Source organism: Somniosus microcephalus, chromosome 14, assembly GCF_052327205.1.
Source record: "Somniosus microcephalus isolate GS21.2 chromosome 14, FLI_Smic_1.0, whole genome shotgun sequence".
Taxonomy (NCBI): domain Eukaryota; kingdom Metazoa; phylum Chordata; class Chondrichthyes; order Squaliformes; family Somniosidae; genus Somniosus; species Somniosus microcephalus.
In genome coordinates this window covers 106515904-106542513 of record NC_141000.1, presented here as the reverse complement: position 1 = coordinate 106542513, position 26610 = coordinate 106515904, and the positions used below count along the sequence as shown (strand labels likewise).

Here is a 26610-nt window from a genome sequence, read left to right as displayed (position 1 = left end):
AATTAAGTTCACACACAACTGAGGTAATATAAGGAGTTTAAAGTCCTTATACTCCGTATCCTTAACGGTCAATGTGACTTTACAATATCCAGTTACCTCCGAAGTAAGGGACTTGGACGCCATCACAATTTCACTTCGAGTAGGATACACCTTCAATAAACAGGAGTTAACAAGGTTGGGATGTATAAAACTTTCAGTACTGCCACAGTCTATCAAACACCCAGTAGGACGACCATTAATCTTAATGTCCATCATAGATTTCGACAAGGAACACAGTATGGTCTGGTCAACTGTAACCGAGGCTAAAGTAAAACGATAGGCGGCAGCAGAGAAGACATCAGGTACAGGATTACCCTTACACACTTTACTAAAATGTCCCCGTTTCTTACATTTAAAACAAGTAGCCTCTCTGGCTGGGCATCTTTGCCTGGAGTGTTTAGGTTGGCCACAAAAATAACACTTAGACCCATGGGGTACAGCCGCAACAGTAGGATTAAGTGGAGGCTCCATTGATGTTATGGATGCCTCCATACTCAGAACACACGAGGCTGAGAGAGACGCATGAGCTGATGCATACACTTCTAAATTCTTCTGGGCTACATCTAACGAACGAGCCATAACAACGACTGTTTTTAAAACTAACGAGTCATTCTCAAGGAGTCTCTGTCTAATATAATTAGATCGAAGGCCAGATATGAAAGAATCATGGATGGCTTCTTCCTGATACAATATGGCAGAGACAGCCTTGTAGTTGCAATCCTTAGCCAAAGCCTTAAGATCCAGCAGAAAATTATCCAGGGATTCCTCAGGTAATTGCCTGCGAGTAGACAAAAGATACCTGGCGTATACTTCATTAACCGACTTAAGGTACTGGGCCTTAAGAGCTGCAAGGGCCTCTTCATACATAGTAATATCTTCAAATATAGAGTAAGTTTGATGACTTACCAAGTTGGTTAAAAGACCCAACTTGTTAACCGTCGGATCGATCGATGCGATGAAGTATTCAAAACATCGAAGCCAATGCGTAAATTTCTTCGATGCATCTGCCGAATGGGGATCGATATCCAGATGTCTGGTTTCAAAAATCGATCCATCTTCCAAAGTTGTTACTTAATAAAATTGATGTGCCAAATAACTGCCTGAATCCATGAGGTTACAACTTAAAACTAAAGGCTTTTATTAAGTAAAGAATCTTGGCATCAAGTTAACACAGGGCAACCATCATTCATCACCGACCCAGCCCTTATGAGTAAAACCCAGCTCTTATAAATAAGACTCTCACCAATCAGGAAGATCCATAAAGGCGGAGCTAGGGAGGAACATTAGTGGTTACACCTGTAAAACATTTACAGACATTAACAAGTACAACAGCAGACAATCCAGAACACAGTTATTTCATCACAATACCTACCTAACCCACCCCCACGATCGGAGACTCAACTACGAGGCCTCTGATCACTCCTCCTCCCCCCCCCCGCAGGCCTACGATCCCCACCGTGAGGTCCCCCCACCCCACCGATGATAATGAGGCTGGCCACAATCCTCCGGATGTCAGCCCCGATCCTCTCTCCCCCACTGATCCCCGATCCTCAACCTACCAACAGTTCCCATCCAGGTATATATGAGGAATGGTCAGTTGGGGGACAATGTTTCTGAGGGTGACTGCTACCAATGGAACCATATCTCACCATGACTTATTGCCAGATTGAAAATAGCTGCAGTAACTATTTTCTGCAATCAAAGTCCATACCCTCTGTACAAATCCCCATAGCAAATCCTCTGAGCTTAAACTTAATGAATGTAATATTAAAGAAGTCTAAATGCAAGACCTTGTGTGTCAGGAATTTCATTGTTCCATTGCAAGGCAAGGCAAAAGATAAATCTTTCTGGAACTCAAAATGTCACAGTACAAAATGGAATAGAGCATAAACTTTGTGCAGTCAAATTATTGTGCTTATTTAAAAAATTTAAACACTGCATCAAATCTAATCCACTGATTTGTTTCTCAAACCTTTAAAACCAGACCTCATCTCATGTTCATTTTGCAGTAATGAGGTGGAAACAATTGAATGTCTTATTTTTTATTATTGCTCATCCACGAGTGCCTTTTGGAATAATTTTAACATTTTAATTGCTTTGAAATTAAATAGCCTGCAGAACATCTCCCTTGAGGCTACAATATGCTACTTCCAGTAGGATTGCTGCTGCATGAAGGATTTTATAATTAACCTAATTATTTTTTTCTTGCAAAATTTCATACGCATTAAGGCAAAAACATTTGTAATTTTTAAGTTCAGTTGGGTAGTGCATAATTTTTTAATAATGTACTAGCTGAAGGCTTTTCATTTATCTAAAGATAGAAATACCTCTAAAACATTAAAGAGTCAATATTATTCTTCTCAACTTGCGCTCTGTTTCCCACTGATGTGTGTAATTGGTGTCACTAGGTGTTCTAATTTATTTTGCAGTGTCAGTATCTGATCAGGAAGATTTTCACTGATAGCACATGGAGCCCAATTCTACATACATACATATGCCCACGTGCAAAATCAATGAACGCAGCTCACTTCGCTTTAATGAGTGCATTAACTAAACAACATAAACAGCCACTATCCCCACCATATTATATTATTTTCCTGGTCAACTTAATTCCTAAATTGTGGACACAAAGGCTACTTAACCATATCTTAACAAAGCAGAATACTCTGCAGCAGTATACCATACCAGAGAGGCTGGCAAAGTCAAAGTTTCCAAGACCTTGTGTAGTTCATGTCATTAACTTGTCTGCTCTTAGAGTTAGTTTCACTCACCTGTATGTTCTTTCTAACAACTATGGACTTTATTGAAAATGAGCTGTTGAAATGTATGAAGTATTAGAAGTGTTGTGTTCTGTGCAGCCAGTGGTGGGGGAAGTGATGGTATTGTTAATGTCTCCCGTGCTGCTTTGCTGGCTGGTCAGTATCTTCAGACATCTAGAATCAGAACAAGCGGAATGTGTATTTTTATTACAATCTTTTTCCTCCCCTTTGTCTCTCTCAAGGCATTAACTCTTTCCTGGAGTGCAGTTCCACAGAGTGGCCATTAATCATTTCAGTCTGGATAGTGACTACAAGGGCATTGCAGTCTTCATTCAATATCTACATCCACATGCAGTTTCAGCAAGGGTCACTGGATGGTGATTAGGAGCGGGAAACCCAGTGCTAACCCTGGGGCACTGTGGCTCCTACTCCCACTACAGTGGAGGTCAGTTAACCAACACAAAGGGGATCAAAACTGGGACTTTACTGGTCTGCGTGGCTCAGCGACGCACTAGATATACTCACTAGCCATCAGGGAACCTTCCCAATTAACACAATAGCATATGGTTATATTACAGAAATCTGCAATCCAATAACTCCTAGAGCAGACTAAAACACTTCTTTTTAAATCCCAATACTGTACTAATGTTTTTGTGCATTTGGAAGATTAAGTTGGACCTGTGAAACTTCAACTGTCAAAATATTTTAATGAACCTTTGACATGTTTTATTCATCCCAGCATAAAAATACATAATTATGTCAAACATGATAAGACATGTTTTTATAAAATCATCGTAAGAAAAAGTGCTCCAGAAAACTTAAGTGGATCTTAACACTTATGTTAATTTACGTAACGCACAGGGGAGTTTGTGAAATATTTACTTAGGGTAAATCCTGTAGATTTAATTTTGTTTTGTTGCAAACTTTGAGCTAATGAAGGATGTTAGTGCTGGGAAATAGAGTGCTTTCCACTCCAGGCAACCAGTGTTAACAGCAAGCACTCCCAACTCAAGTGTGGCAGAGTTAGTTGCAGAGTAGAGCGCCCTCTGCTTTGCCCCAATTATGTGCTCTGGGCTCAACTTTGAAAGAACACCCATTAATGCAGCAGTGTGACATACCATATTTCCCACAACAACAGTTCCGTAGCTTTTCTGATTGAAATTGTCAGTTAGTGCCAAATGAAGGGCATCTTTGTTCTGCAGGTCTATGCCCATGGAAGAACTGGATTGAGAATGCACATCATCATTTCATACAGGATCCTTTATAGCCAAAGGAGACTTACACTCTTCAGCCTAGACTGAATTGGCACCAAAGTCCCAGAGATGCAAGGTTGATATCTTTGCAACGTCCAATCCTATGCTTGTATTTTACAAGACATTTTCACCTCAATTCTAAATCAAGGAAAAGCTGGATGATGCTTTATTAATAATTCTGATATCAAAACCTACATAAGTTGCTTAAGTTTAATCAAAAGGGGCACATGATTTTGTCCTTCATCTCCAGAAGTGTGACAAGGAAGTTTCTTTGCATCAATTCTTGGGTTAGGAGGCTAACCAACAAAATACTTTAGGAATCTTTGAATATTGTTACTTTTTGCTCATGTAGGAATATACACAGGAGTTTATTACAGACTTCCAAAAGTAAATCAATAGTTACAAAATTTAGTGATGCAGGAGGAACTTCTTCAGGGACATGGTTAGAAGTAATAAAAGTAAAAGATTTCCTGACTCCACACCAGGCAAAGGCCTGCAGACCTGTAACGCTCACTCAGTGGCACTCGCTCGCTTCAGTCGACAAATTGTAACCTGTTTTGACGTGTTTCACTGCTAAAAAGTAAAAACAGCTCCATTTCTTTCAATTTGCAACCTGTCTCTTTCAATCTCACTAACATTTCCTCTGCGTGACGTTTAACTGAGTTCTGTGCCATTTCTCACACCAGCAACTTGGCTAGATCAAACTGGAGTTCAAAAACCAAAAAGCCTTCCAGTTTTATCCAGAATGACAAAATGTGGCAAGTTATCCTTTAACAAGATATCAATAAGACACATTTAGAATCAACACTAGCCAATTATTTACACGATTAAGTATGACAGTAACCCAATAGTGCAAGTAGGAACAAGCAGAAACAAAAACTCCTCTCTCAGAAACATCGAAGATAGGAGCAGGAGTAGGCCATTCGGCCCCTCGAGCCTGCTCCGCCATTCAATGCGATTATGGCTGATCATCCAAGTTCAGTACCCTGTCCCTGCTTTCTCCCCATATCCCTTGATCCCTTTAGCCTTAAGAAATATATCTAACTCCTTGAATATATTTAATGAATTGGCCTCAACTGCCTTCTGTGGTAGAGAATTCCACAGGTTCACCACTCTCTGGGTGAAGAAATTCCTCCTCATCTGTCCTAAATGGCTTACCCCTTATCCTTAGACTGTGATCCCTGGTTCTGGACTCCCCTGCCATCGGGAACATCCTTCCTGCATCTAGTCCCGTTAGAATTTTATAAGTTTCAATGAGAGCTGCTCTCATTCTTCTAAACTCTAGCGAATATAAGCCTAATCGACCCAATCGCTCCTCATACGTCATTCCTGCCATCCCAGGTATCAGCCTGGTGAATCTTCGCTGACTCCCTCATGGCAAGAACATCCTTCCTCAGATAAGGCGACCAAAACTGCACACAATACTCAAGGTGTGGTCTCACCAAGGCCCTGTGCAACTGCAGCAAGACATCCTTGCTCCTGTACTCGAATCCTCTCGCTATGAAGGCCAACATACCATTTGCCTTCTTAACCGCCTGCTGCACCTGCATGCTTACCTTCAGCGACTGGTGCACAAGGACACCCAGGTCCTGTTGCTCTTCCCCTTTTCCCAATCTATTGCCGTTCAGATAATAATCTGCCTTCCTGTTTTTGCCACCAAAGTGGATAACCTCCCATTTATCCACATTATACTGCATCTGCCAAATCACCCAACCTGTCCAAATCATACTGGAGTTTCTCTGCATCCTCCTCACAGCACACACCCCCACCCAGCTGTGTGTCATCTGCAAATTTGGAGATATTACATCTAGTTCCCTCGTCTAGATCATTAATATATATAGTGAATAGCTGGGGTCCTAGCACAGGTCCCTGCGGTACCCAACTAGTCACTGCCTGCCACTCGGAAAAAGACCCGTTTATTCCAACTCTTTGCTTCCTGACTGCCAACCAGTTCTGTATCCAAGTCAATACCTTACCCCCAATCCCATGTGCTTTAACTTTGCACGCTAATCTCTTATGCGGGACCTTATCGAAAGCCTTCTGAAAGTCCAAATACACCACATCCACTGGTTCTCCCTTATCGATTCTACCAGTTACATCCTCAAAAAATTCCAGTGGATTAGTCAAGCATGATTTACCTTTTGTAAATCCATGTTGACTTTGTCCGATCCTGTCACTGTTTTCCAAGAGCTCTGCTATTACATCTTTTATAATAGACTCTAGCATTTTCCCCACTACCGATGTCAGGCTTACCAGTCTATAATTCCCCGTTTTCTCTCTACCACCTTTTTTTTTTTTTATATAAATAGTGGGGTTACATTAGCTACCCTCCAATCCATGGGAACTGTGCCAGAGTCTATAGAATTTTGGAAGATGACCAGCAATGCATCTGCTATTTCTAGGGCCACTTCCTTAAGTACCCTAGGATGTAGATTATCAGGCCCTGGGGATTTATCAGCCTTCAATCCTGTCAATTTCCCTTACACCATTTCCCTACAAATACTGATTTCATTCAGTTCCTCCCTCTCATTAGACCCTATGTTCCCCGACATCTCTGGGAGGTTATTTGTGTCCTCCTTTGTGAAGACAGAACCAAAGTATGTATTTAATTGGTCTGCCATTTCTTTGTTCCCCATTATAAATTCCCCCGATTCTGACTGCAAGGGACCTACGCTTGACTTCACCAATCTTTTTCTCTTCACATATCTATAGAAGCTTTTACAGTCAGTTTTTATGTTCTTTGCTCCCCTCTTTAAACTGGGGTAGTAGGGATTTACCCCCTTTCATGGTCCTAATTTCACAAGTTAGAATCGGTGCTATTTTAGGAAATTAACACAAAGTGGTGCCATACGTGGGGGGAAACAGCCCACACTCCTGGATAAAGTGGAGCGGTGATCATTCCGAAACTCAGATTACAAGTAACGTTGTGTTGAAAGATTTTCCTTTGTTACGCTAAGCAGCCAGCCTTTGCACCAGCGCATCAAAGCAGTGTTACCTTTTCACAGAGGAAGATTTCTGCTCATTATTTAATCTATAATTGTAAATACATTCTTCATATACTCGGTTAGGATTTTGTTAGAAATAATGAACAGCAGAAATCTTCCCCCTCTATCCTCATCTTATCAAAACTGGAAATTAGTTCTTTTTATTAAAACATTTTTAAATAAATAAAAAATACTACTTCTGTTTGACAAATATAAATATTAAAATGGACCAATTAGTAACTAGTCACTGTATGAAAACTCAGCAGGCAACACAAAAACTCCTCAAACATTTACAAAACCTTTTGTTTGCTAGCAGATTTCACCTGTTGCTAATTAGTTCAACGTCACACTGTGTCCACTTGTGACAAAGATCTTTCTTAACGTTCTTCCGAGTAAGTTCTAAAAGCTGCGTCTCTAAACCTTGTATTCTTCTCAACAAAGTGTCATTTTGTGTTTTATAACTGTCCCTTTCTTTAGTTGTTAGTTTTAACAAGGTTTTCAGGATCTCCAGTTGACTGTTGTCTGGTGTGGACAACTTGTCGAACGGTGCGGAATGGAGATCACTGTGTTTAGGAGAGGGCTTCGGGAGTAGCTGGGTTTGTTCCCGTTGGAGCCGGCTGCCGACTTGAGGGTCCGGTTCATTATCGCAATCAGTCGTGTCTTCTTTTACTATTTTTATACAGAATGGCAGCACCATGGGCTCTGCATTAAATGGTTGCTGAAAAGGTCCACCAGGTAAGCTTTCATCATCATGAACAGAGCCTGTACTGGAATGATTCTCCACTTCAGATTTCACCCTCGACAAGTCAATATCCATTTCAAGTCTTTCCTTGTGCTTTTCCTGAGGGACCATTCTCTCCTGTTCTTCCATATATGGCAGCCCTACACCTGACGAAATGGTCATGTTGATTTCTCCTTGTCCGTTTGAGACTCCTGTTGTGGCCACAGCACGACTAGAGAGAACCTGGGCGGCGTCGTCCACCTTTAGTCCTTTCAAACTCTGATTTTTGGACTTTGAGAGAAGATTTGGATTCATTTTGCTGGAAATGTAAAATAAAGATAATTTCATCCAAGGACTCAATATAAATTAACTTCACCCAACAGTTGTGACTTTTAAAACTGTTACATAAGTTTAATAGTTTATACTTTCCACAACAGACCACTGGAAGTTTTTGTTACCACCGTACAATTGTTAGCTTCGTTCAGTTGTTAGCATTCAGAAAGTTATGGATTCAAGCCCCATTCCAGATCTTCAGCACATAATCTAGTCTGACACTTCAGCGAAGTGCTAAATCATAGGAGTGGAAATATATCGCCGTTCCTTCACAGTCACTGGGTCAAAATCCTGGAACTCCCTCCCTAACAGCACTGTGGGAGTACCTTCACCACAGGGACTGCAGCGGTTCAAGAAGGCGGCTCACCACCACCTTCTCAAGGGCAATTAGGAATGGGCAATAAATACTGGCCTTGCCAGTAACGCCCACATCCCGTTAATGAATAAAATGGTGAAGAAGGAGTGTTGAATTGTCAGATTTGTCATCCTTTGGATGAGATGTCAGACAAGGCCCTGTCTGCTTATTCAGGTAAGAACATAAGAAATAGAAGCCAATTAGCCCTTCGAGCCTGCTCCACCTTCAATAACATCATGGCTGATCTTCTACCTCATCTCCACTTTCCTGTACTATCCCCATACCCCTTGATTCCATTAATATTCCAAAATCTATCGATCTCTGTCTTGAATATACTCAACAACTGAGCCTCCACAGCCCTCTGGGGTAGAGAATTCCAAAGATTCACCACCCGCTGAGTGAAGACATTTCTCCTCATCTCACTCCTAAATGGCCGACCCCTTATTCTGAGACTGTGACCTCTGGTTCTAGACTCCCCAGCCAGGGGAAACATCCTCCCTGCATCTACCCTGTCAAGCCCTGTAAGAATTTTGTATGTTTCAATGAGATCACCTCTCATTCTTCTAAACTCTAGAGAATGTAGACCTAGTCTACTCAATCTCTCCTCATAGGACAATCCTCCCATCCCAGGAACCAGTCTGGTGAACCTTCGTTGCACTCCCTCTATGGCAAGTATATCCTTCCTTAGGTAAGGAGACCAAAACTGTACACAATACTCCAGATGTGGTCTCACCAGGGCCCTATATAATTGCAGTAAGACGTCTTTACTCTTATACTCAAATCCTCTTGTAATAAAGGCCAACATACCATTTGCTTTCCTAATTGCTTGATGTACCTGCAGGTTAACTTTCAGTGATTCGTGTACAAGGACACCTAGATCCCTCTGAACACCAACATTTCCCAGTCTCTCACCATTTAAAAAATACTCTGCTTTTCTATTTTTCCTACCAAAGTGGATAACTTCACATTTCTCCACATTATATTCCATTTGCCATGTTCTTGCCCATTCACTTAGCCTGTGTATATCCCCTTGAAACCTCCTTGCATCCTCCTCACAACTTACATTCCCACCCAGCTGTGTCATCAGCAAACTTGGATATAATATATTTGGTCCTCTCATCTAAATCATTGATGTAAAGCGGAGGCCCAAGCACAGATGCTTGCGGTACCCCACTAGTTACAGCCTGCCAACCCGAAAATGACCCGTTTATTCCTACTATCTGGTTTCTGTCCATTAACCAATCCTCAATCCATGCTAGTATATTGCCCCCAATCCCATGAGCCATAATTTTGTTTCATAACCTCTTGTGTGGCATCTTATCGAATGCCTTCTGAAAATCCAAATACACATCCCACTGGTTCCCCCTCATCTATTCTGCTAGTTACAACCTCAAAAAACTCCCTCAGAATTCTTAAACAAGATTTCCCTTTCATAAATCTGTGTAGACTCCGCAAACTTGTTATTAAATTGGATTTGTAGTTCATTTGTAGGATTTGTCGTTCATTTAAAAGAAAATAATGCCAGGAGTTTTTGTTATGTGGTACATGTAATGCTGGGACATGCAGGAAAGTGGAGTTGAGGTAAAAGATCAGCCATGATCTTCTTGAATGGCGGAGCAGGCTCAAAGGGCCAAATGGCTGACTCCTGCTCCTATTTCTTATGTAAAAAAACTCTGATTTGTCAAACACGATTTCCCTTTCATAAATCCGTGTTGACTCTGCCCAATCCTATTATTATTTTCTAAGTGCCCTGTTACCACATCCTTAATAATAGATTCTAGCATTTTCCATACTACTGATGTCAGGCTAACTGGTCTGTAGTTCCCCGTTTTCTCTCTCCCTCCTTTCTTAAAATAGTGACGTTCCATTTGCTACCTTCCAATCTGTGGGAACCGTTCTAGAATCAATGGAATTTTGGAAAATGACAACCAATGCATCCACTACCTCTATAGCCACCTCTTTCAAAACCCTAGGATGTAGGCCATCAGGTCCAGGGGATTTATCGGCTTTCAGTCCCTTTAATTTCTCCAGTACTATTTCTTTTTACTAATATTAATTTATTTCAGTTCCTCATTCTCGCAAGAGCCTTGGTTCTCCACTATTTCTGGGATATTGAAGGTCTCATGGCACTATTCAAGTGCGATCTTCTGGTGTCCTGGCCAACATTTTCCTTCAACCAACACCTCCAAAAATAGACTGGTTATTCATCTCATTGCTGTTTGTGGGACCGTGCTGTTTGAAATGGTGACCACATTTGCCTACATTTAAACAGTGTCTTCACTGTAATATGTGTATATGACGCATTTTGGCTGTTCCTGAGAAAGATGATAAGGAGTTATATAAATGAAGGCTCTCTCACTTGCAGATCAATACCAATGTATCAAAAACAATAACAGTTCCCACAGCAGCCTAATATGTAATGATGAAGCTCTGATCCATACAGACCTGTGTGCCTCAGTGCTACATAGTTACTCATTAGGCCACATTTACCCAGTCTCATCATAGCTTAGTCCCTTAATGCAGGTATTATCCTGGTGAATTCTTGGTGTGCCCAGAGTTAGTAAACCTCAGCAGTAGCAATTGGGGTACTGCAACAGACCTCAGCGAGCTAGGTTCTCCCGATATGGCTCGATGTCAAATTTTATCTAATAACTCTTGTGAAGCACCTTCTTTTGTTGTTGTTAAGTATCTATCTTCCTTTTAAACACCGCAATTGATTCTGTGTCCATGACCTTCTGAGGCAGTGCAACCCAGATTCTCAAAACCCTTTGTGTGAAGACTCATTTTTCTGGATCGCTTTTAACTGACTTAACATTAATTGCATTGCTGATTAATTCATGATATGAATAAGTTGCAGGTGCAGAGAGAGATATATCCATAAATCTGTTAATGGGTAAGACAACAGAAGATCAGTGGGAGGTGTTCAAAAAAGAACTTAACGTGATGCAGAACCAGTTTATACCCCTAAGGGGCAAGAGCCATGGACGACTAAAGAGGCAAGAGACAACATAAAACTAAAAGAAAAAGCAGATCAAAATGCAAAAAATAGCATGGATCCTGGCGAATGAGAAAGATACAAAGAACAGCAAAGGGTGACAAAACAGATAGTAAGAGCTACAAAGAGAGTATGAAAAGAAACTTGCAAGGATATCAAAACACAAAACATTTTTACAATTATATTAGGAAAAAGAGGGTGGTCAGGAGCAATGTTGGCCCCTTAAAAACATAACGGTGATATTGTCAATGATAATAAGGAAATGGCAGACATATTGAATAATTACTTTGCGTCAGTATTTACAATAGAGGAAAAGGATAGCATGCCAGAAATCCCAAGGAAACTAATATTGAATCAGGGACAGGGACTCAACAAAATTAACATAAGCAAAATAATAGTAATGAAGAAAATAGTGGCACTAAAGAGTGACAAATCCCCAGGGCCAGATGGTTTCCATCCCAGGGTTTTAAAGGAAGTAGGTGAGCACATTGCAGATGCCCTTACTATAATCTTCCAAAGTTCTCTCAATTCGAGAACCTTGCCTTTAGATTGGAAAATTGCACAGGTCACTCTGCTATTTAAAAAATGGTGAGAGGGGGAAACCATGGAATTAGAGGCCAGTTAGCCCAACATCGGTTGTCGGGAAATTAGTGACTGAACACCTTGAAAATTTTCAGCTGATCAGAGAGAGCCAGCATGGATTTGTGAAAGGTAGGTCATGCCTGACAAACTGGACTGAATTTTTTGAAGAGATGATTAAAGTAGTGGACAGGGGAATGTCTATGGATATTATTTATATGGACTTCCAGAAGGCATTTGATAAGGCCCCTCATAAGAGATTGTTAACTAAGGTCGAAGCCCAAGGAATTGAAGAAAATTATTGACCTGGTTAGGAAATTGGCTGAGCGGCAGGAGACAGGCAGCAGGGATAATGGATAGGTACTCAAATTGGCAGGATGTGATGAGTGGTGTCCCGCAGGGATCTGTGTTGGGGCCTCCACTATTCACTGTATTTATTAACGACTTAGATGATGGCATCGAAAGTCATATATCCAAATTTGCCGACGACGCAAAGATAGGCAGCATTGTAGGCAGTGTAGATGAAAGCATAAAATTATAAAGAGATATTGATAGATTAAGTGAATGGACAAAACTGTGGCAAGTGGATTTCAATGTAGGCAAATGTGAGGTCATCCATTTTTCACCTATAAAAGGATAGAACAGGGTACTTTCTAAATGGCAAAAAGCTAGAAGCAGTGGAGGTCCAAAGAGACTTGGAGGTCCAAAGGGACTTGCGGATCCAGGTACAGAAAATAATCAAAAAGGCTAATGGAATGCTGGCCTTTATATCTCGAGGACCAGAATACAAGGGGGTAGAAGTTATGCTGCAGCTGTACAAAAGCGCTGGCGAGACCACACCTGGAGTACTGTGAGCAGTTCTGGGTACCACACCGTAGGAAGGGTATATTGGCCATGGAGGGAGTGCAGCGTAGGTTTACCAGAATGATACCCGACTCCAGGGGTTAAATTACGAGGAGAGATTACACAAACTAGGGTTGTAGTCCCTGGAATTTAGAAAAGTTTAAGGGGTAATTTGATTGAAGTTTTCAAAGTATTAAGGAGGAACAGATAGAGTAGCTAGAGGGAAACTACTTCCGCTGCTTGGATAGTCTAGGACCAGCGGGTATGGTCTAAAAATTAGAGCCAGTCCTTTCAGGAGTGAAATTAGGAAACACTTCTACACACAAAGGGAGGTAGAAGTTTGGAACTCTCTTCTGCAACTTGCAATTGATGAGAGATCAACTGTTAATTTTAAATCTGAGATCAATAGATTTTTATTAACCAAAGGTATTAAGGGATATGGGGCAAAAATATGGAGTTAGGTCACAGATGATCTCATTGAATGGTGGAACAGGCTCGAGGGACTAAATGGCCTAACTCCTGTTCCTATGTTCATTACCTGCTAGACTGTATAATGTCTAACCTGGTAGGAGGCCTCTTGGAGGATACCAAGGGATTTGGGCTGACTTTCCCCTGCCCGGTGAGTGCCGAGTTTGAAGCACCTGGTGCCGCTGTAGTTGGGCTGTTGCCTGTGACTGGCACAGTCTCCTTCCTGGTGAATGCCCATTTTGCAATAGATGGAGTTGATGCCACTTCAGGTTGAATGGGACTTGGATGACCAAACAACGTAATGTGAAATGTCTGAGACAGAAAGAAAAACACAAATAACATATTACAGTCAGGTTATTTACCCAAAGTCATTGGAGGTCAAAATATATATCAATCTGTTTGAAAATTCAAGATTTCAGGATTATCTGCTTTTCCCTTACACAGGCATGCATCAATTTTCCATTTTTGTTCCCTCCTCTCCTAAAGACACTGATTAAATTAAGTGTGGAAGGGGCAAATGATTCCACAGGTATGAGCAGCCTTCTGGTACTTCACCCAAGTGGCCATTCTTCATGTATGAACCTAGACAGTGACTGTCAGAAAACTATTTCACTGTGAGGAAGTGTGACCATTAGTCTGTCTTTACCTGCTGTCTACACACTTGACCTTTCCAATAAGGATCACCAGACAGAGATCAGGAGCAGAAACCATGGCTTATTTTCCTCACTCAGCCCAGGGATGCTCTGGCCAATCATGGTAGACTATCACGATCACTGACACACATTTTCATAACATCACCCTCGAGGTGAAGCTCTTTTACACGGGCAATGTACCATGGGGGAGTGGGACCAATTGGATAACTCTACCAAACAGCCGGCACGATGGGCCGAATGGCCTCTTTCTGTGCTGTATGATTCTATGAAGTTTGATGCAAAGGTTGAGTCCCGGTGTTGGTTTGCCTTGTAAATTTACTCAAAAGCCTCTTATTTTTCAAGCTGACTTTTCAACATCTCCACTTTTAAAGGAAAGAACTTCAGAAAGGTTTCACTTCACTTCCCCACTCCACAAATGCATAAAGCAATTAGAAAGAAATGTTAGGGTTATTAAGCCTGAAACCTCACAATCCATTATCAAAGACAGAAACTGATACCTATGAAGATAAAAATTTCTTTGGTCCATGGGTTTCATTCCTCTTTCTCAATTCAATGCCTGTTCACCACAATGCCTGCTGCTTCCCTTCAGAAAATGCTAGTCCCACTCCCAAAGTCTGGATCCTAGTCCCGATTCTGCTCCTGAAGCTTCTGTTAATCCTGCTCCTGCTCATAAAATGGTGCTTCCCGCTCCCAAAATAGAGTGTGCACGAGTGCAGTATGTTTGACCGCGGCTACCGAGAGAGCCAAACCTACTGAGGCCTGATCCAAAAGTCAAAGAGCCACACTCGAGCTACAGTAGACCTAAAGAAAGAAAGGCTTGCATTTATATAGCGTCTTTCAAGACCACCGGACGTCCCAAAGCGCTTTACAGCCAATGAAGTACTTTTTTTTTTGAAGTGTAGTCACCGTTGTAATGTAGGAAACGCGGCAGCCAATTTGCACACAGCAAGCTCCCACAAACAGCAACATGATAATGACCAGATAATCTGTTTTAATTATGTTGATTTGAGGGTAAATATTGGCCAGGACACTGGGGATAACTCCCCTGCTCTTCTTTGAAATAGTGCCATGGGATCTTTTACGTCCACCTGAGAGCGCAGACCAGGGCCTCGGTTTAACGTCTCATCTGAAAGACGGCACCTCTGACAGTGCAGCACTCCTTCAGTATTGCACTGGGGTGTCAGCCTGTAGGCCCCATCAAATTCAACGTGCAAATACTAAGTTTACTGTGGGAATGTCTTACTTGTGCACCAAGCTTCTGTCTCACAGTCTCCTGTTCCTTTTGAAGTGCTTCGGTTTCCTGCTTAATTTGTTTTATAAGCTCTTGAAGTGCTGTAATTTGATAAGCTTCCTGTGAGGTAGGCTGGTGAAAGAAAATAAATTTCAATTCATCTACAGATTCTCTGCAGACTATTCATTTCTTGACTTTATTTTACTTGTCTCTTTTAAAGCTACACTGTCAATTTGTGGAATTTATAATTAACATGGGGGGGGGGGGGTGTCTTTTTTTAAAATTCATTCATGGGATGTGGGTGTCGCTGGCAAGGCCAGCATTTATTGCCCATCCCTAATTGAGCCACCATCTTGAACCATAGAGGGCAGTTAAGAGTCAACCACATTGCTGTGGGTCTGGGTAAGGATGGCAGATTTCCTTCCGAAAGAACATTAGTGAACCAGATGGGTTTTTACTTCCAGATTTATTCAATTAATTGAATTTAAATTCCCCAGCTTCCTGTGGTGGGATTTGAATTTACATCTCCGGATTGGTCCAAGCCTCTGGATTACTAGTCCCGTAACATAACCACTATGCTACCGTTCCCGTCTGATGGGAGATGAGTCACATTTTAGTGTCATCAGCAGGCTTATTTAGCATACTGATACCATACAGGGGTGAAAAAAAAATCACTATTAATGCAATAAGCATTAATATTGAGCAACACCTTTTTTCATGTGATATCAGAGGGAGTAAAAATGTCGGTTTATGAGTGGATTTGAGGAATAAAACATCACTTCACTATTTAGGATCATTTAACAGTAACTACTTTAGCCTGTCTATAAAGTCCAGTCTTGCCCCGCTGTTATGTAATAAGAACATAAGAAATAGGAGCTGGAGTAGGCCATTTGGCCCCTTGAACCTGCTCCGCCGTTCAATAAGATCATGGTTGATCTTCTACTTCAACTCCAACTTCCTGCACTACCCCCATATCCCTTGATTCCCTTAATATCCAAAAATCTATCGATCTCTGTCTTGAATATACTCAACAACTGAGCCTCCACAGCCCTCTGGGGTAGAGAATTCAAATGACACTACACTTTCAAAAAACAAAATAAGATTTTTTTGTAAACTTACCTGTGCTTTTCGCTTTAAAATATTCTTGTGATAATCATTTGGTTCTCTGAGAAGAAACAGAACAAAATGAATTACTGTCCCATTAAGTCACTGAAATAAGCATTTGAGGGGGAGAACCATTAGATTACAGAATGCAGCTTTCCAATGCTACAGGTAACATACCAATAATGGAGGCAAGTTTTAGCCAGTTAGATGAAAGGAGAAGGGAGGATTCTGAACTGATGCTCTCCTACCCTCCTGTGTTCAACCCTCCCTCCAAAAAAACAACACGGCAAGACGTTGGTTATCATCAACAGAAGGCAGTTCAGGAGCATGCAGTGTTGGTGTAATAACGCACAGCACCACAGACCACTGGGGCATGAATTCATACAGGACAAGGGGTAAACTGTAAGGAAAGTCAACCCACACCACCACTGTATGGTCACAGAAACAGCACTGGTGGAGAATTAAAAATTCAAACAGATTTTGAGGTTAGCACCTTTAAATGGCCACCTATTAAAGAAGTTGAGTGACCCCCCTCCAGCCTTACGTCTCTGCGCACACCCTCCAGTCATCCAACACCAGCCTATTTCTCACTCCCTGTTCCCTTCATTCCACCATCAGTGGTCATTCCTTCAACCACCTTGCCCTCTCCCTCTGGAACTCCCTACCTTAACACCTCCACCTTGCTACCTCCCTCTCTGCCTTCAAAAGCCTGAAGAAGACCTTCCTCTTTGGCCATGTTTTTCCTTCCTCCTCACTGTCTTCCCTTGCCCCTTCCCCTACTTGATGTCTATTCACTATCCACCACCCTGTAAAGCACTCCAAGACATCACTGTATATAATGTATGTTATAGAACTGCAAGCTGCTAAGTTTCTGGTTTATTAAGTGTAGTCATTCTTATTAAAATTCTTCATTACAGTTGACAATAAGTCAAGCTCATGAGTATGTCTTTTTATTAAAAGGCCTGTCTCTGTATCTTGTGATGTACAGTGACCACATCACAAGATACAGTGCCTTTGATGACTCAGTGAGTATGTGTGTTGACCGGTTTGAACTGAGCCATGCAGGCCACAAAGGCCCCAGATTACATTTTTACCATTAAATGCTGCTGTGTGTACATATAGGTTGAGAATATGATTTGGCTTGGTTGTGAATCAAGTCCCCCCCACCCTTACCCAAAGGTTGAACATCCTCAAGCTCATACACAAGGGATGGCCTCTTGGCTAAGGTACCAACAGACTGTTAACACCCATGGTAAATGTACCCCAAATGAGTTAGCACTTTGAGGGGAGCAACAGAGAAAGAAGAACAACAATGGGCAAAACAAACATTTAATAAAATTAAAAAGCAAAAGAGAAATTTATATATCAGTGTCAGTCCCATTGTTAAATCACATACACCAGGATAAGAAGCTGCAGGAAAACAAGAGGCATAGAAACAGTCCATAGAACAGTCTCATTTAGACAGGTTAGCAAAGCAGTAATAACAACAGAAAATGCTGGAAAAACTCAGAAGGCCAGGCAACATCCATGGAGAGAAATTAGAGTCTTAGAGTCGACGTTTCGGGTCAAAACCCTTTATCAAGCAGTGTCTATTCTCGCACAGCACGTGACGGTGCCATTCTCTCACTTTATTCGGAGAGTCTCACAATCGAAACATTCTTGTGCATTGATTTGTGTGCCGCATTTTAATTTGATGCAATCTGTTGATTTTCTTCTGTCCAGAAAGTCAATATCCCTGTTTCTCTCTGCTGATAATTTCAAGACGCAAGATATATATAATTTCTTTCTTTCCTCCCTTTGGATCTCCTTTCCCTGCTGATCAGTAGTTTACTGTCGCTTTTTTCCCCTGTTTGTTCAATCTTCATTAGTTGGCTTCCTAACTGTTTGATAAGATTTCAAACGATCGGCTATGTTTAGCTAACAAAACATGCTTTTTTATATAAATATAATTGAAACACTCAGGCAGGTCTGACATGCACTTGCTTGACACAAGGCCGTCAATCAAATTAAAAGGTCTTATTAAGCAATTCGATAAGTCTATGTTTTTGTTACCACTAGACGCGACAATGCTGTCCTAGCCAACCTCCCACCCTCCATAAACTTGAGCTCATCCAAAACCCTGCTGCCTGTGTCCTAACTCACACCAAGTCCTCTTCACCCATCACCCCTGTATCCTAACTCACACCAAGTCCTGTCCACCCATCACCCCTGTGCTCGCTGACCTACATTGGCACCGGGTCCATCAACTCCCTCATTTTAAAATTCTCATTCATGTTTTCCAATCCCTCCATGGCCTCGTCCCTCCCTATCTTTGTAACCTCCTCCAGACTTCGAGATCCCTGCGCTCCTGCAATTCTGGCCCCTTGTGCATCCCTGATTTAAATTGCTCCACTATTATCGGCCGTGCCTTCAGCTGCCAAGGCCCCAAGCTCCAGAATTCCCTCCACCTCTCCATGTCTTTCTCTCCTCCTTTAAGACACTCCTTAAAACCTACCCCTTTGACCAAGCTTTTGATCACCTGTCCTACTATCTCCTTATATGGCTCGGTGTCAAATTTTGTTTGATAACGCTCCTGTGAAGCGCCTTGGGACATTTTACTACGTTAAAGGTGCTGTATAAATGCAAGTTGTTGTTGTAAGGCAGGTGACAAAATAACTCCAAATGACCATTTCAGGATCTCAGTGGCCCCACTGAAATAGGGCCATGGCGCTAGCTTATTTACTGACCTTTGGCAGTTGGAGCTCGCTGGTGTGGATACAGCTTTGGGTGACGAATGTGACTCCGCTCTGGTGTTGCGCGAATTGCTGGGTGCCGAGGTAGTAGAAGCTGCAGCCGCACTGGCTGGGACAGGTACAGCCTCATTACCAGACACAATCCAAAGAGTCGGACCTGCATTAGGAGAAGACGAGGGCAGCACCACTGGAGAGTAACTCGTCTGTCCTGACAATTTTGCCTGAAACTTCTGTGAAAGGAAAAAGAAAATGCCAATCAATCACAAAAAAACAGAAAAACAACCAATCTAAATTAAACCAATGGCAAAAGAACCAATGGGGAGATGAGGAGAATATTTTTTACGCAGCAAGTTGTGATGATCTGGAACACACTGCCTGAGAGCATGATGAAAGTGGATTCAATAGTAACTTTCAAAAGGGAATTGGATATATATTTGTAAAGGAAAAATCTGCAGGACAATGGGGGATGAGCAGAGGAGTGGGACTAATTGGACAGCCTTTCAAAGAGCCGGCACAGGCACGATGGGCCAAATGGCCTGCTTCTGTTCCGTATGATTCTAATTTCTCAAAATTAAATTTGTCTATCAACACATCCACCAAACTGCCAATAATCCTAAGAGGCTAAACTGGATTGTGACAAGTTTCATGCACTCAACTGTTACGGATTTTAATTTAAAATTTATATACAGTATTGATTTCTGTTAATAGCTGCAGCCTATTACTACCTAACGACAGCAAGCAATTACTGTATGTCCGTGTACAGAGATAATATACCATGCAATCTAATAGTTTTATTCAGTGCTGCTACAAAAACAAAACTAATTAGTATAATTTCATTCCCAGCACTAAAGGAAGGATTGCCGCCATTACACAAAAGAGCCACAATCATATTCCTCACAATGGCATCAATTCTTTGTGATGTGAATCACACCATCATGTCACCCATTTACAAACCGTAGCCAAAAAGCTTTACATGCAATCTCACAAGGGTGAAAATAGCCTTTTAAATCTTGTACTTAAGAACATAAAAACATAAGAAATAGGAGCAGGAGTCAGCCATTCGACTCATCAAGCCTGCTCCACCATTCAATAAGATCATGGCTGATCTTCTACCTCATCTCCACTTCCCTGCACTATCCCCATACCCCTTGATTCCATTAATATTCAAAAATCTATCGCTCTCCGTCTTGAATATACTCAACGACTGAGCCTCCACAGACCTCTGGAGGTAGAGAATTCAAAAGATTCACCACCCTCTGAGTGAAGACATTTCTCCTCATCTCACTCCTAAATGGCCGACCCCTTATTCTGAGGCTGTGGCCCCTGGTTCTAGATTCTCCAGCCAGGGGAAACATCCTCCCTGCATCTACCCTGTCAAGCCCTGTAAGAATTTTGTATGTTTCAATGAGATTACCTCTCATTCTTCTAAATCCAGAGAACATAGGACAATCCCCCCATCCCAGGAACATCCCCCCATCCCAGGAACCAGTCTGGTGAACCTTCGTCGCTCTCCCTCTATGGCAAGTATATCCTTCCTTAGGTAAGGAGACCAAAACTGTACACAATACTCCAGGTGTGGTCTCACCAGGGCCCTATATAATTGCAGTAGTCAGACATCTTTACTCTCATGCAGTAAACTCTTGTTTAAACGGCACTTAATCATCCGGAATTCTTTAATAACCAGCAAAATTCAGGAGTAGGTTTTGAGGCTTCCGCCCCAGAAGGAACGGGGCAGTAGCGTCCCGAAAATGGTGGGGAATGACTTACCACTTGTTCCTGCCGTCGCTGTGGGTGCTGCAATCTTCCCTGCACAGTATCAGCTGGCCGTCAAGCCAAAGAGGAACCCAAGGGTAAGTTTGACTGGATATTTGTGGGGCCAGAATAAGCAGGTGTGTTCCTTCGGCTTTTACCAAACCAGCTTGGGCCATTACCACTCCATGTCCCACCTCCCCTCCGGAGTTCGGAACACCCCCACAGAATTACCACCTTCTGGTCTGAGGTCGGACGATATATAAATTGCCTTGGTAGGTATACCTCTCCGTTACCCGGAATTTTTAATCAACCGGCACCATCCCGGTCCCGTAGGTGCCGGATACGAAAGAGTTTACTGTACTCAAATCCTTTTGTAATGGAAGGCAAACATACCATTTGCTTTCTTAATTGCTTGCTGTACCTACATGTTAACTTTCAGTGATCCATGTACAAGGACACCCAGGTCCCTCTGAACACCAACATTTCCCAATCTCTCACCATTTAAAAAATACTCTGCTTTTCTATTTTTCTTACCAAAGTGGATAACTTCACATTTCTCCACATTATATTCCATTTGCCATGTTCTTGCCCACTCACTTAGCCTGTCTATATCCCCTTGAAGCCTCATTGCATCCTCCTCACAACTTATATTCCCACCTAGCTTTGTATCGTCAGCAAACTTGGAAATATTACATTTGGTCCACTCATTCAAATCATTGAGATAGATTGTGAATAGCTGAGGCCCAATCACTGATCCTTGCGGTACCCCACTAGTTACAGGCTGCCAACCCGAAAATGACCTGTTCATTCCTATCTGTTTTCTGTCTATTAACCAATCCTCAATCCATGCTAGTATATTACCCCCAATCCCACGAGTCCTAATTTTGTATAATAACCTCTTGTGTGGCACCTTATTGAATGCCTTCTGAAAATCCAAATGCACCACAACCACTGGTTCCCCCTGATCTATTCTGCTAGTTACAACCTCAAAAAACTCGATTCATCAAACACGATTTCCCTTTCATAAATCAGTGTTCACTCTGCCCAATCCTATTACTATTTAATAAACCCACCGTCAACCTGCTTCCAAATCAATCTTCCCAGGTGTCAGGTCCCCAATTTGCGCATGGACCCAACACCTAGCGGCAGGAAGAGGAAAGCGGGAAGAGAATTATAGGCACTTAACTGCTTGTTAACAGGCAGTTAAGAGGCTTTTTGCAATTTTGACAGGTCTACTGCAGGCTTCCCGACGTCCGGACACCACACCAGGTAAGTGTGGCATGTTGTGGGTCTACTGTAATGTTTCTGCATTGATGACAGCTGCAGAAGTGGTGTGAAGATCCAATGGTGCACTGGTGAGTTTCAGAGGTAAGAAAATGTTGGGAAAATCATTTTTAATGCATTTACACTTTTCTGTAGGTGACAAGTTTGGAATTGTGTGTAGTCCCACCTCATTGGGAGAACCTCTCACCAGTGACAAATCACTTCTGTAACCTCACCTGCAGCTGCCATCTGTTCTAGCCTAAAGAGGGAGTCACTGGAGAGCCTGGGTGCAAGGGCTCACCTTTGTACAGCAATTGTCAGTGTTTGCAGCACCCCAATGCTGTCAAACACTGAAATCAGCTGTCAAAAAAAATTGTGCATGGCCCCTTTAAGAAAACCAGCAGATGCGCGTCATCAACTGATGTCATCTGACACCGGCTTCCTCTTAATTGGCCGGCAAGCCCCGCAGGGCGGGTTTAACAAGGCCAATTGATGCAAAATCACATCTGTACATCTGATGTCGTTGGGGGGCGGGACTGGAACCAGGAAGGCAGCTGTCCCACCTCCAAGCCGCATCGATAGGGAAAAAGAGCCCAAAATATTTGTTTAATTTCTTCCTGTTTATTCAAAGCCAATTCCAATGCCACAATATCTCTCCATTTCCAAGGCATTTTTCCTGTCTTTTGATCTCGTGTTTTAACTCGTGAAGCCCTCAGCTCATTAGTAAAAGCCTCCAGTCTGCCCACTGACTTTCAACGACAGTGATCTGTTTCTCATGGAGGCCTATAACAGGTTTATATGTTTTTTTAATTATTCGTTCCTGGGATGTGGGCGTCGCTGGCAAGGCCAGCATTTACTGCCCATCCCTAAATGCACTCGAGAAGGTGGTGGTGAGCCGCCTTCTTGAACCGCTGCAGTCCTTGTGGTGAAGGTACTGCCACAGTGCTGACTTTTTCGCAGCGGTTTGGTACAACTGAGTGGCTTGTTCGGGCATTTAAGAGTCAACCACATTGCTGTGGGTCTGGAGTCACATATAGGCCAGACCAGGAAAGGACGACAGGTTTCCTTCTCTGAAGGACATTAGTGAACCAGATGGGTTTTTATGACAATCCAGTAGTTTCATGGACACCATTACTGATACTAGCTTTTTAATTCCAGATTTTTTAATTTAATTAAATATAAATCCCCCAGCTGCTGTGTTAGGATTAGAACTCAAGTCTCGTAGATTATTACTCCAGGCCTCTGGATTACTAGTCCAGTAACATAACCACTATGTGAACGTACCCAGACATTAAACTCCTGAATGGATCCGGTGCAGCTGATGAGCTGGCTAAAGAGAGAGCGGGGAGGGGTCAGGGGGTGGCAGGGAATATTTATTTCCTGAAACAGCCAGATCCCAAAACCATCACGTTGACTCACAGCAGGAGGTGCAATGCAAACGAACAATTTCCCCCCCTTTTATATCTTTGACCAGCAGATTATAAAAGGATGCATTTGCTGAGGAGAACAGACCTTTGTTGCCCCTAAAAGCTCTACACTAAGCTTTCAGTCTTCTTCTGTGGCTCAGCATCCATTTTTTCATCAAGTGCCTCAGGATATTTTTCTACATTAAAAGGCGCTATAGAAATGTGAGTTTTAAACACACAACACATGGACACCATTTGCGTCAGAAAATGTTGCTTCAGTTGTATGTGACTTTGCCACAAATTGAATGCTCTTTAGGATAACCAATTCTGACTGATACAACGTGAATAGAGAGAAAAAAAATCAACATTGTCACTAGTTTTATTGGTGCTACTTTACTACAGGAAAAGTCACAGTAAAGCCAGTGAGATTTAATTTTATGCAATACACAATAACTGCTTGAAGTCTCTTCTGAAAGATGGCACCTCCACTAGTGCAGCACTCTTCCAGTACTGCACTGAGGTGTCAACCTAGATTATGTGCTCAAGTCTTTGGCTTGAACCCACAATGCTGGGAGTTTACATATGGGAATAGATTTCTGCTCGTTATAATCAATGGGTGGAAAGCCTACACATGAAGTGGCCTTTGCTTTTCTATGAGCAAAATACGCAGTAAATACCAGTACACAGAGCAGTGCCAGCACTTATGGAGTCTGCAAGAGGAGTAAGGACCTCACCTTCAGTTTTTTTCTATTATCTTCCCCTGATGGTGCTGATTGATGCTGGGATATGTTCCCAGGTTGCTATCATCTCTCCATTCATTCTTTTGTGAGTCTAGACATGAGTGCCAGCAGGTTACTCCGGGGGGGGGGGGGGAAGCATCACAGGCAGCTATACTCACTCAAAGCCCACACATGCACTTCCAGCAGGAAAGAAAGGAAGGAAGAAAGGAAAAATGAACTTGCATTCTTCTAGCGCTTTATCACATCCTCAGGCCATCCCAGAGCACTTCACAACTTTGGGAGAAAGCAGAGACAGGGTACTGAATTTGGATGATCAGTCATGATCACATTGAATGGCGGAGCAGGCTCGAGGGGCCGAATGGCCTACTCCTGCTCCTATCTTCTATGTTTCTACAACCAATGGATTACTTTTGAGGTGCAGTCACTATATTTATGTAGGCAGACAAGGCAGACAATTTGGGCAGAGCAAGATCCCACAAACTGCAAATCAATAAATGACCAGATAATGGCTTTCGCTAGTACCTGAGGAAAGCTCATTTCCTCGGCACTAGGGAAAGCAAAAGGGACAGGGGCCCACGATGTCGGGTGATAAAAGGATCTCTGTTCAAGCCTTTGGGCTTGCTACATTTACCTCGATATTGGATAGGTAAAGGCACACACTAATTCGTAAGGGATCTCAGATCCACTTACGAGAGGTGCCAGTGACACTTAATGCAAGGAATATATCGAGCATAAAAACCCCAAAATTTGCCGCCTTCTTTTTTGGGACTCCCGTGAAATAAACCATTCTGACAGAGAAGATCAGACAATCCATTCCTAAGCCTCTGTTTGTTCTACTCTTGAACCAGCCATTCGAAGGTACCCCCAAGAATAGCCCAGAGTGGAATCACCTACGCCTGCCACCAAATTCCTCCCTCACCACCACCTCTCCTTAAAGGCCCAACTACAACCAGCAGCCTTAAGCCCTACCATTTGCACGGTGCAGTACTTAAGTGCACAGTCCCACCAGGATACCACATCGAGACTTCTGCTGTACAATATAAAAAGTAAAACACTTCATATCTAGCACAGCCTCTTAAAAACAAAAAGCAAAATATTGTAGATGCTGGAAATCTGAAACTAAAACAGATAACGCTGGAAATACTCAGCAGGTCAGGCAGTATCTGCGGAGAGGACAAGTTAGTGTTTCAGATGAAGGGTCCACACCTGAAAGGTTAACTTGTCTGTTCTCGCCACGAATGCTGCCAGCCCTTTCTAATCCTCGTCAGTCACTTAATGCGCTGTAAAAGCCCTACAGCAGAAAAATCTTCACCCATTCTGCCTGCTTTAAAAAAAATTGGGCTGCAACCAGGATGCGTAGGATTTTTAATACAAGAATGAGAACAACCCTGCAGATGAGACAGAACAGGATATTCTCATGAGTTAAAATGCCATCTGACAGCATCACCCACCCCCTCGCAACACGATGGTTAACAGCTAGTCCTACTCACCCAGGCTTGGTTAACACCGGGACTTTCGTCACAAAAGGTTTCAAAGCTGATGTTGTTGCGACTGCGAAAACTTCTCAGCCAACCGTTGGAAGCCTTAAAATCTTTGATGCCCAGCTCCTTGGCAAAGTGCAGCGCCGCTTTCTGAATGATAGGCCCGTTGACCGGTATCCCCTGAGCCTGGACATGCTGAAACCATCGGCACATGATCAGGTTGAGGTAGCCGTGCTCCATCCGGACGCACAGCCTTTTACGAGCCGTGTCCCTGTTGCCTTCGTAGGCTTCAAGTATTTCTGCTTTCCTCTTCAGGATGGTCTGCACCTGGGTTTTCCCGATGTTGAACAGTTCCGCCAGCTGCCGCTGGCTTTTGCCTTCACTTTGAAGGATGAGCTCCACTTTCTGCTTCATTGAAAGCTCGTTCCTTGCCATTATTAATAAAGGGGAGGGGGGGGGCAAAGGTTATCAAGCAGTGTGTGGCAGCAAACAACAACAAACAATGTCCAGCTTGCTCTGCTCCACACAGACCAGCTGCAGACTGCCGCTGAGAACCAGGGCAGTCGCCTCGATTTGTCAAGGGCATTTACTGAGCTGCAGCTTATTGGCCGTTTAAAATCATGTGACCCCCCGGCTAAGAGTTTCTGCATTTTGATGAATTGAGGCCTAGTGGAACAGGATCCAGTGACAGGCCCGGAATGCTCAGTTGCCATGGCAGCCAAGTTGAAGCGCTCAAGAGTACTTTTATTGTAGGAATTAAGAGCCATAATTACCTTTAAGGCATTTGTAGGATTTTTTTTGTTGTTGTTAAAGGGACAGAGACAACTTAGCTTGCTCTGCCTTAACATTATTAGATTATATATATATATTTTTAAACTCCTTAAGTGAGGCCAGCCTTGGGGAAGAAAAACTGGCAGAC

General features: G+C 42.6%; 1 protein-coding gene across 1 annotated transcript; it reads right to left on the bottom strand.

Moving 5' to 3' along the window:
• Positions 1–1525: 1525 nt before the first annotated feature.
• Positions 1526–26261, bottom strand: LOC147107809 (uncharacterized). Its single transcript, XM_086007139.1, has 6 exons — positions 25701–26261; positions 19044–19279; positions 16333–16378; positions 15226–15345; positions 13424–13641; positions 1526–8075 (listed from the first exon to the last, which is right to left on the bottom strand). The coding sequence occupies exons 1-6, from the start codon at positions 26124–26126 to the stop codon at positions 7355–7357; spliced, it is 1767 nt and encodes a 588-aa protein (XP_085863265.1). The 5' UTR covers positions 26127–26261; the 3' UTR covers positions 1526–7354.
• Between the last annotated feature and the right edge of the window lie 349 nt (positions 26262–26610).

What these genes read in the sequence shown, in the direction of transcription:
- LOC147107809 (XM_086007139.1), bottom strand. Translation starts at nt 26,126, where the DNA reads ATGGCAAGGAACGAGCTTTCAATGAAGCAGAAAGTGGAGCTCATCCTT. An exon ending in CCGGTGTTAACCAAGCCTGG is followed by an intron (nt 19,280 to 25,700) that starts GTGAGTAGGACT and finishes TTCCTTTCACAG; the next exon opens with AAGTTTCAGGCAAAATTGTC. An exon ending in GACAGAAGCTTGGTGCACAA is followed by an intron (nt 13,642 to 15,225) that starts GTAAGACATTCC and finishes TTTCTGTCTCAG; the next exon opens with ACATTTCACATTACGTTGTT.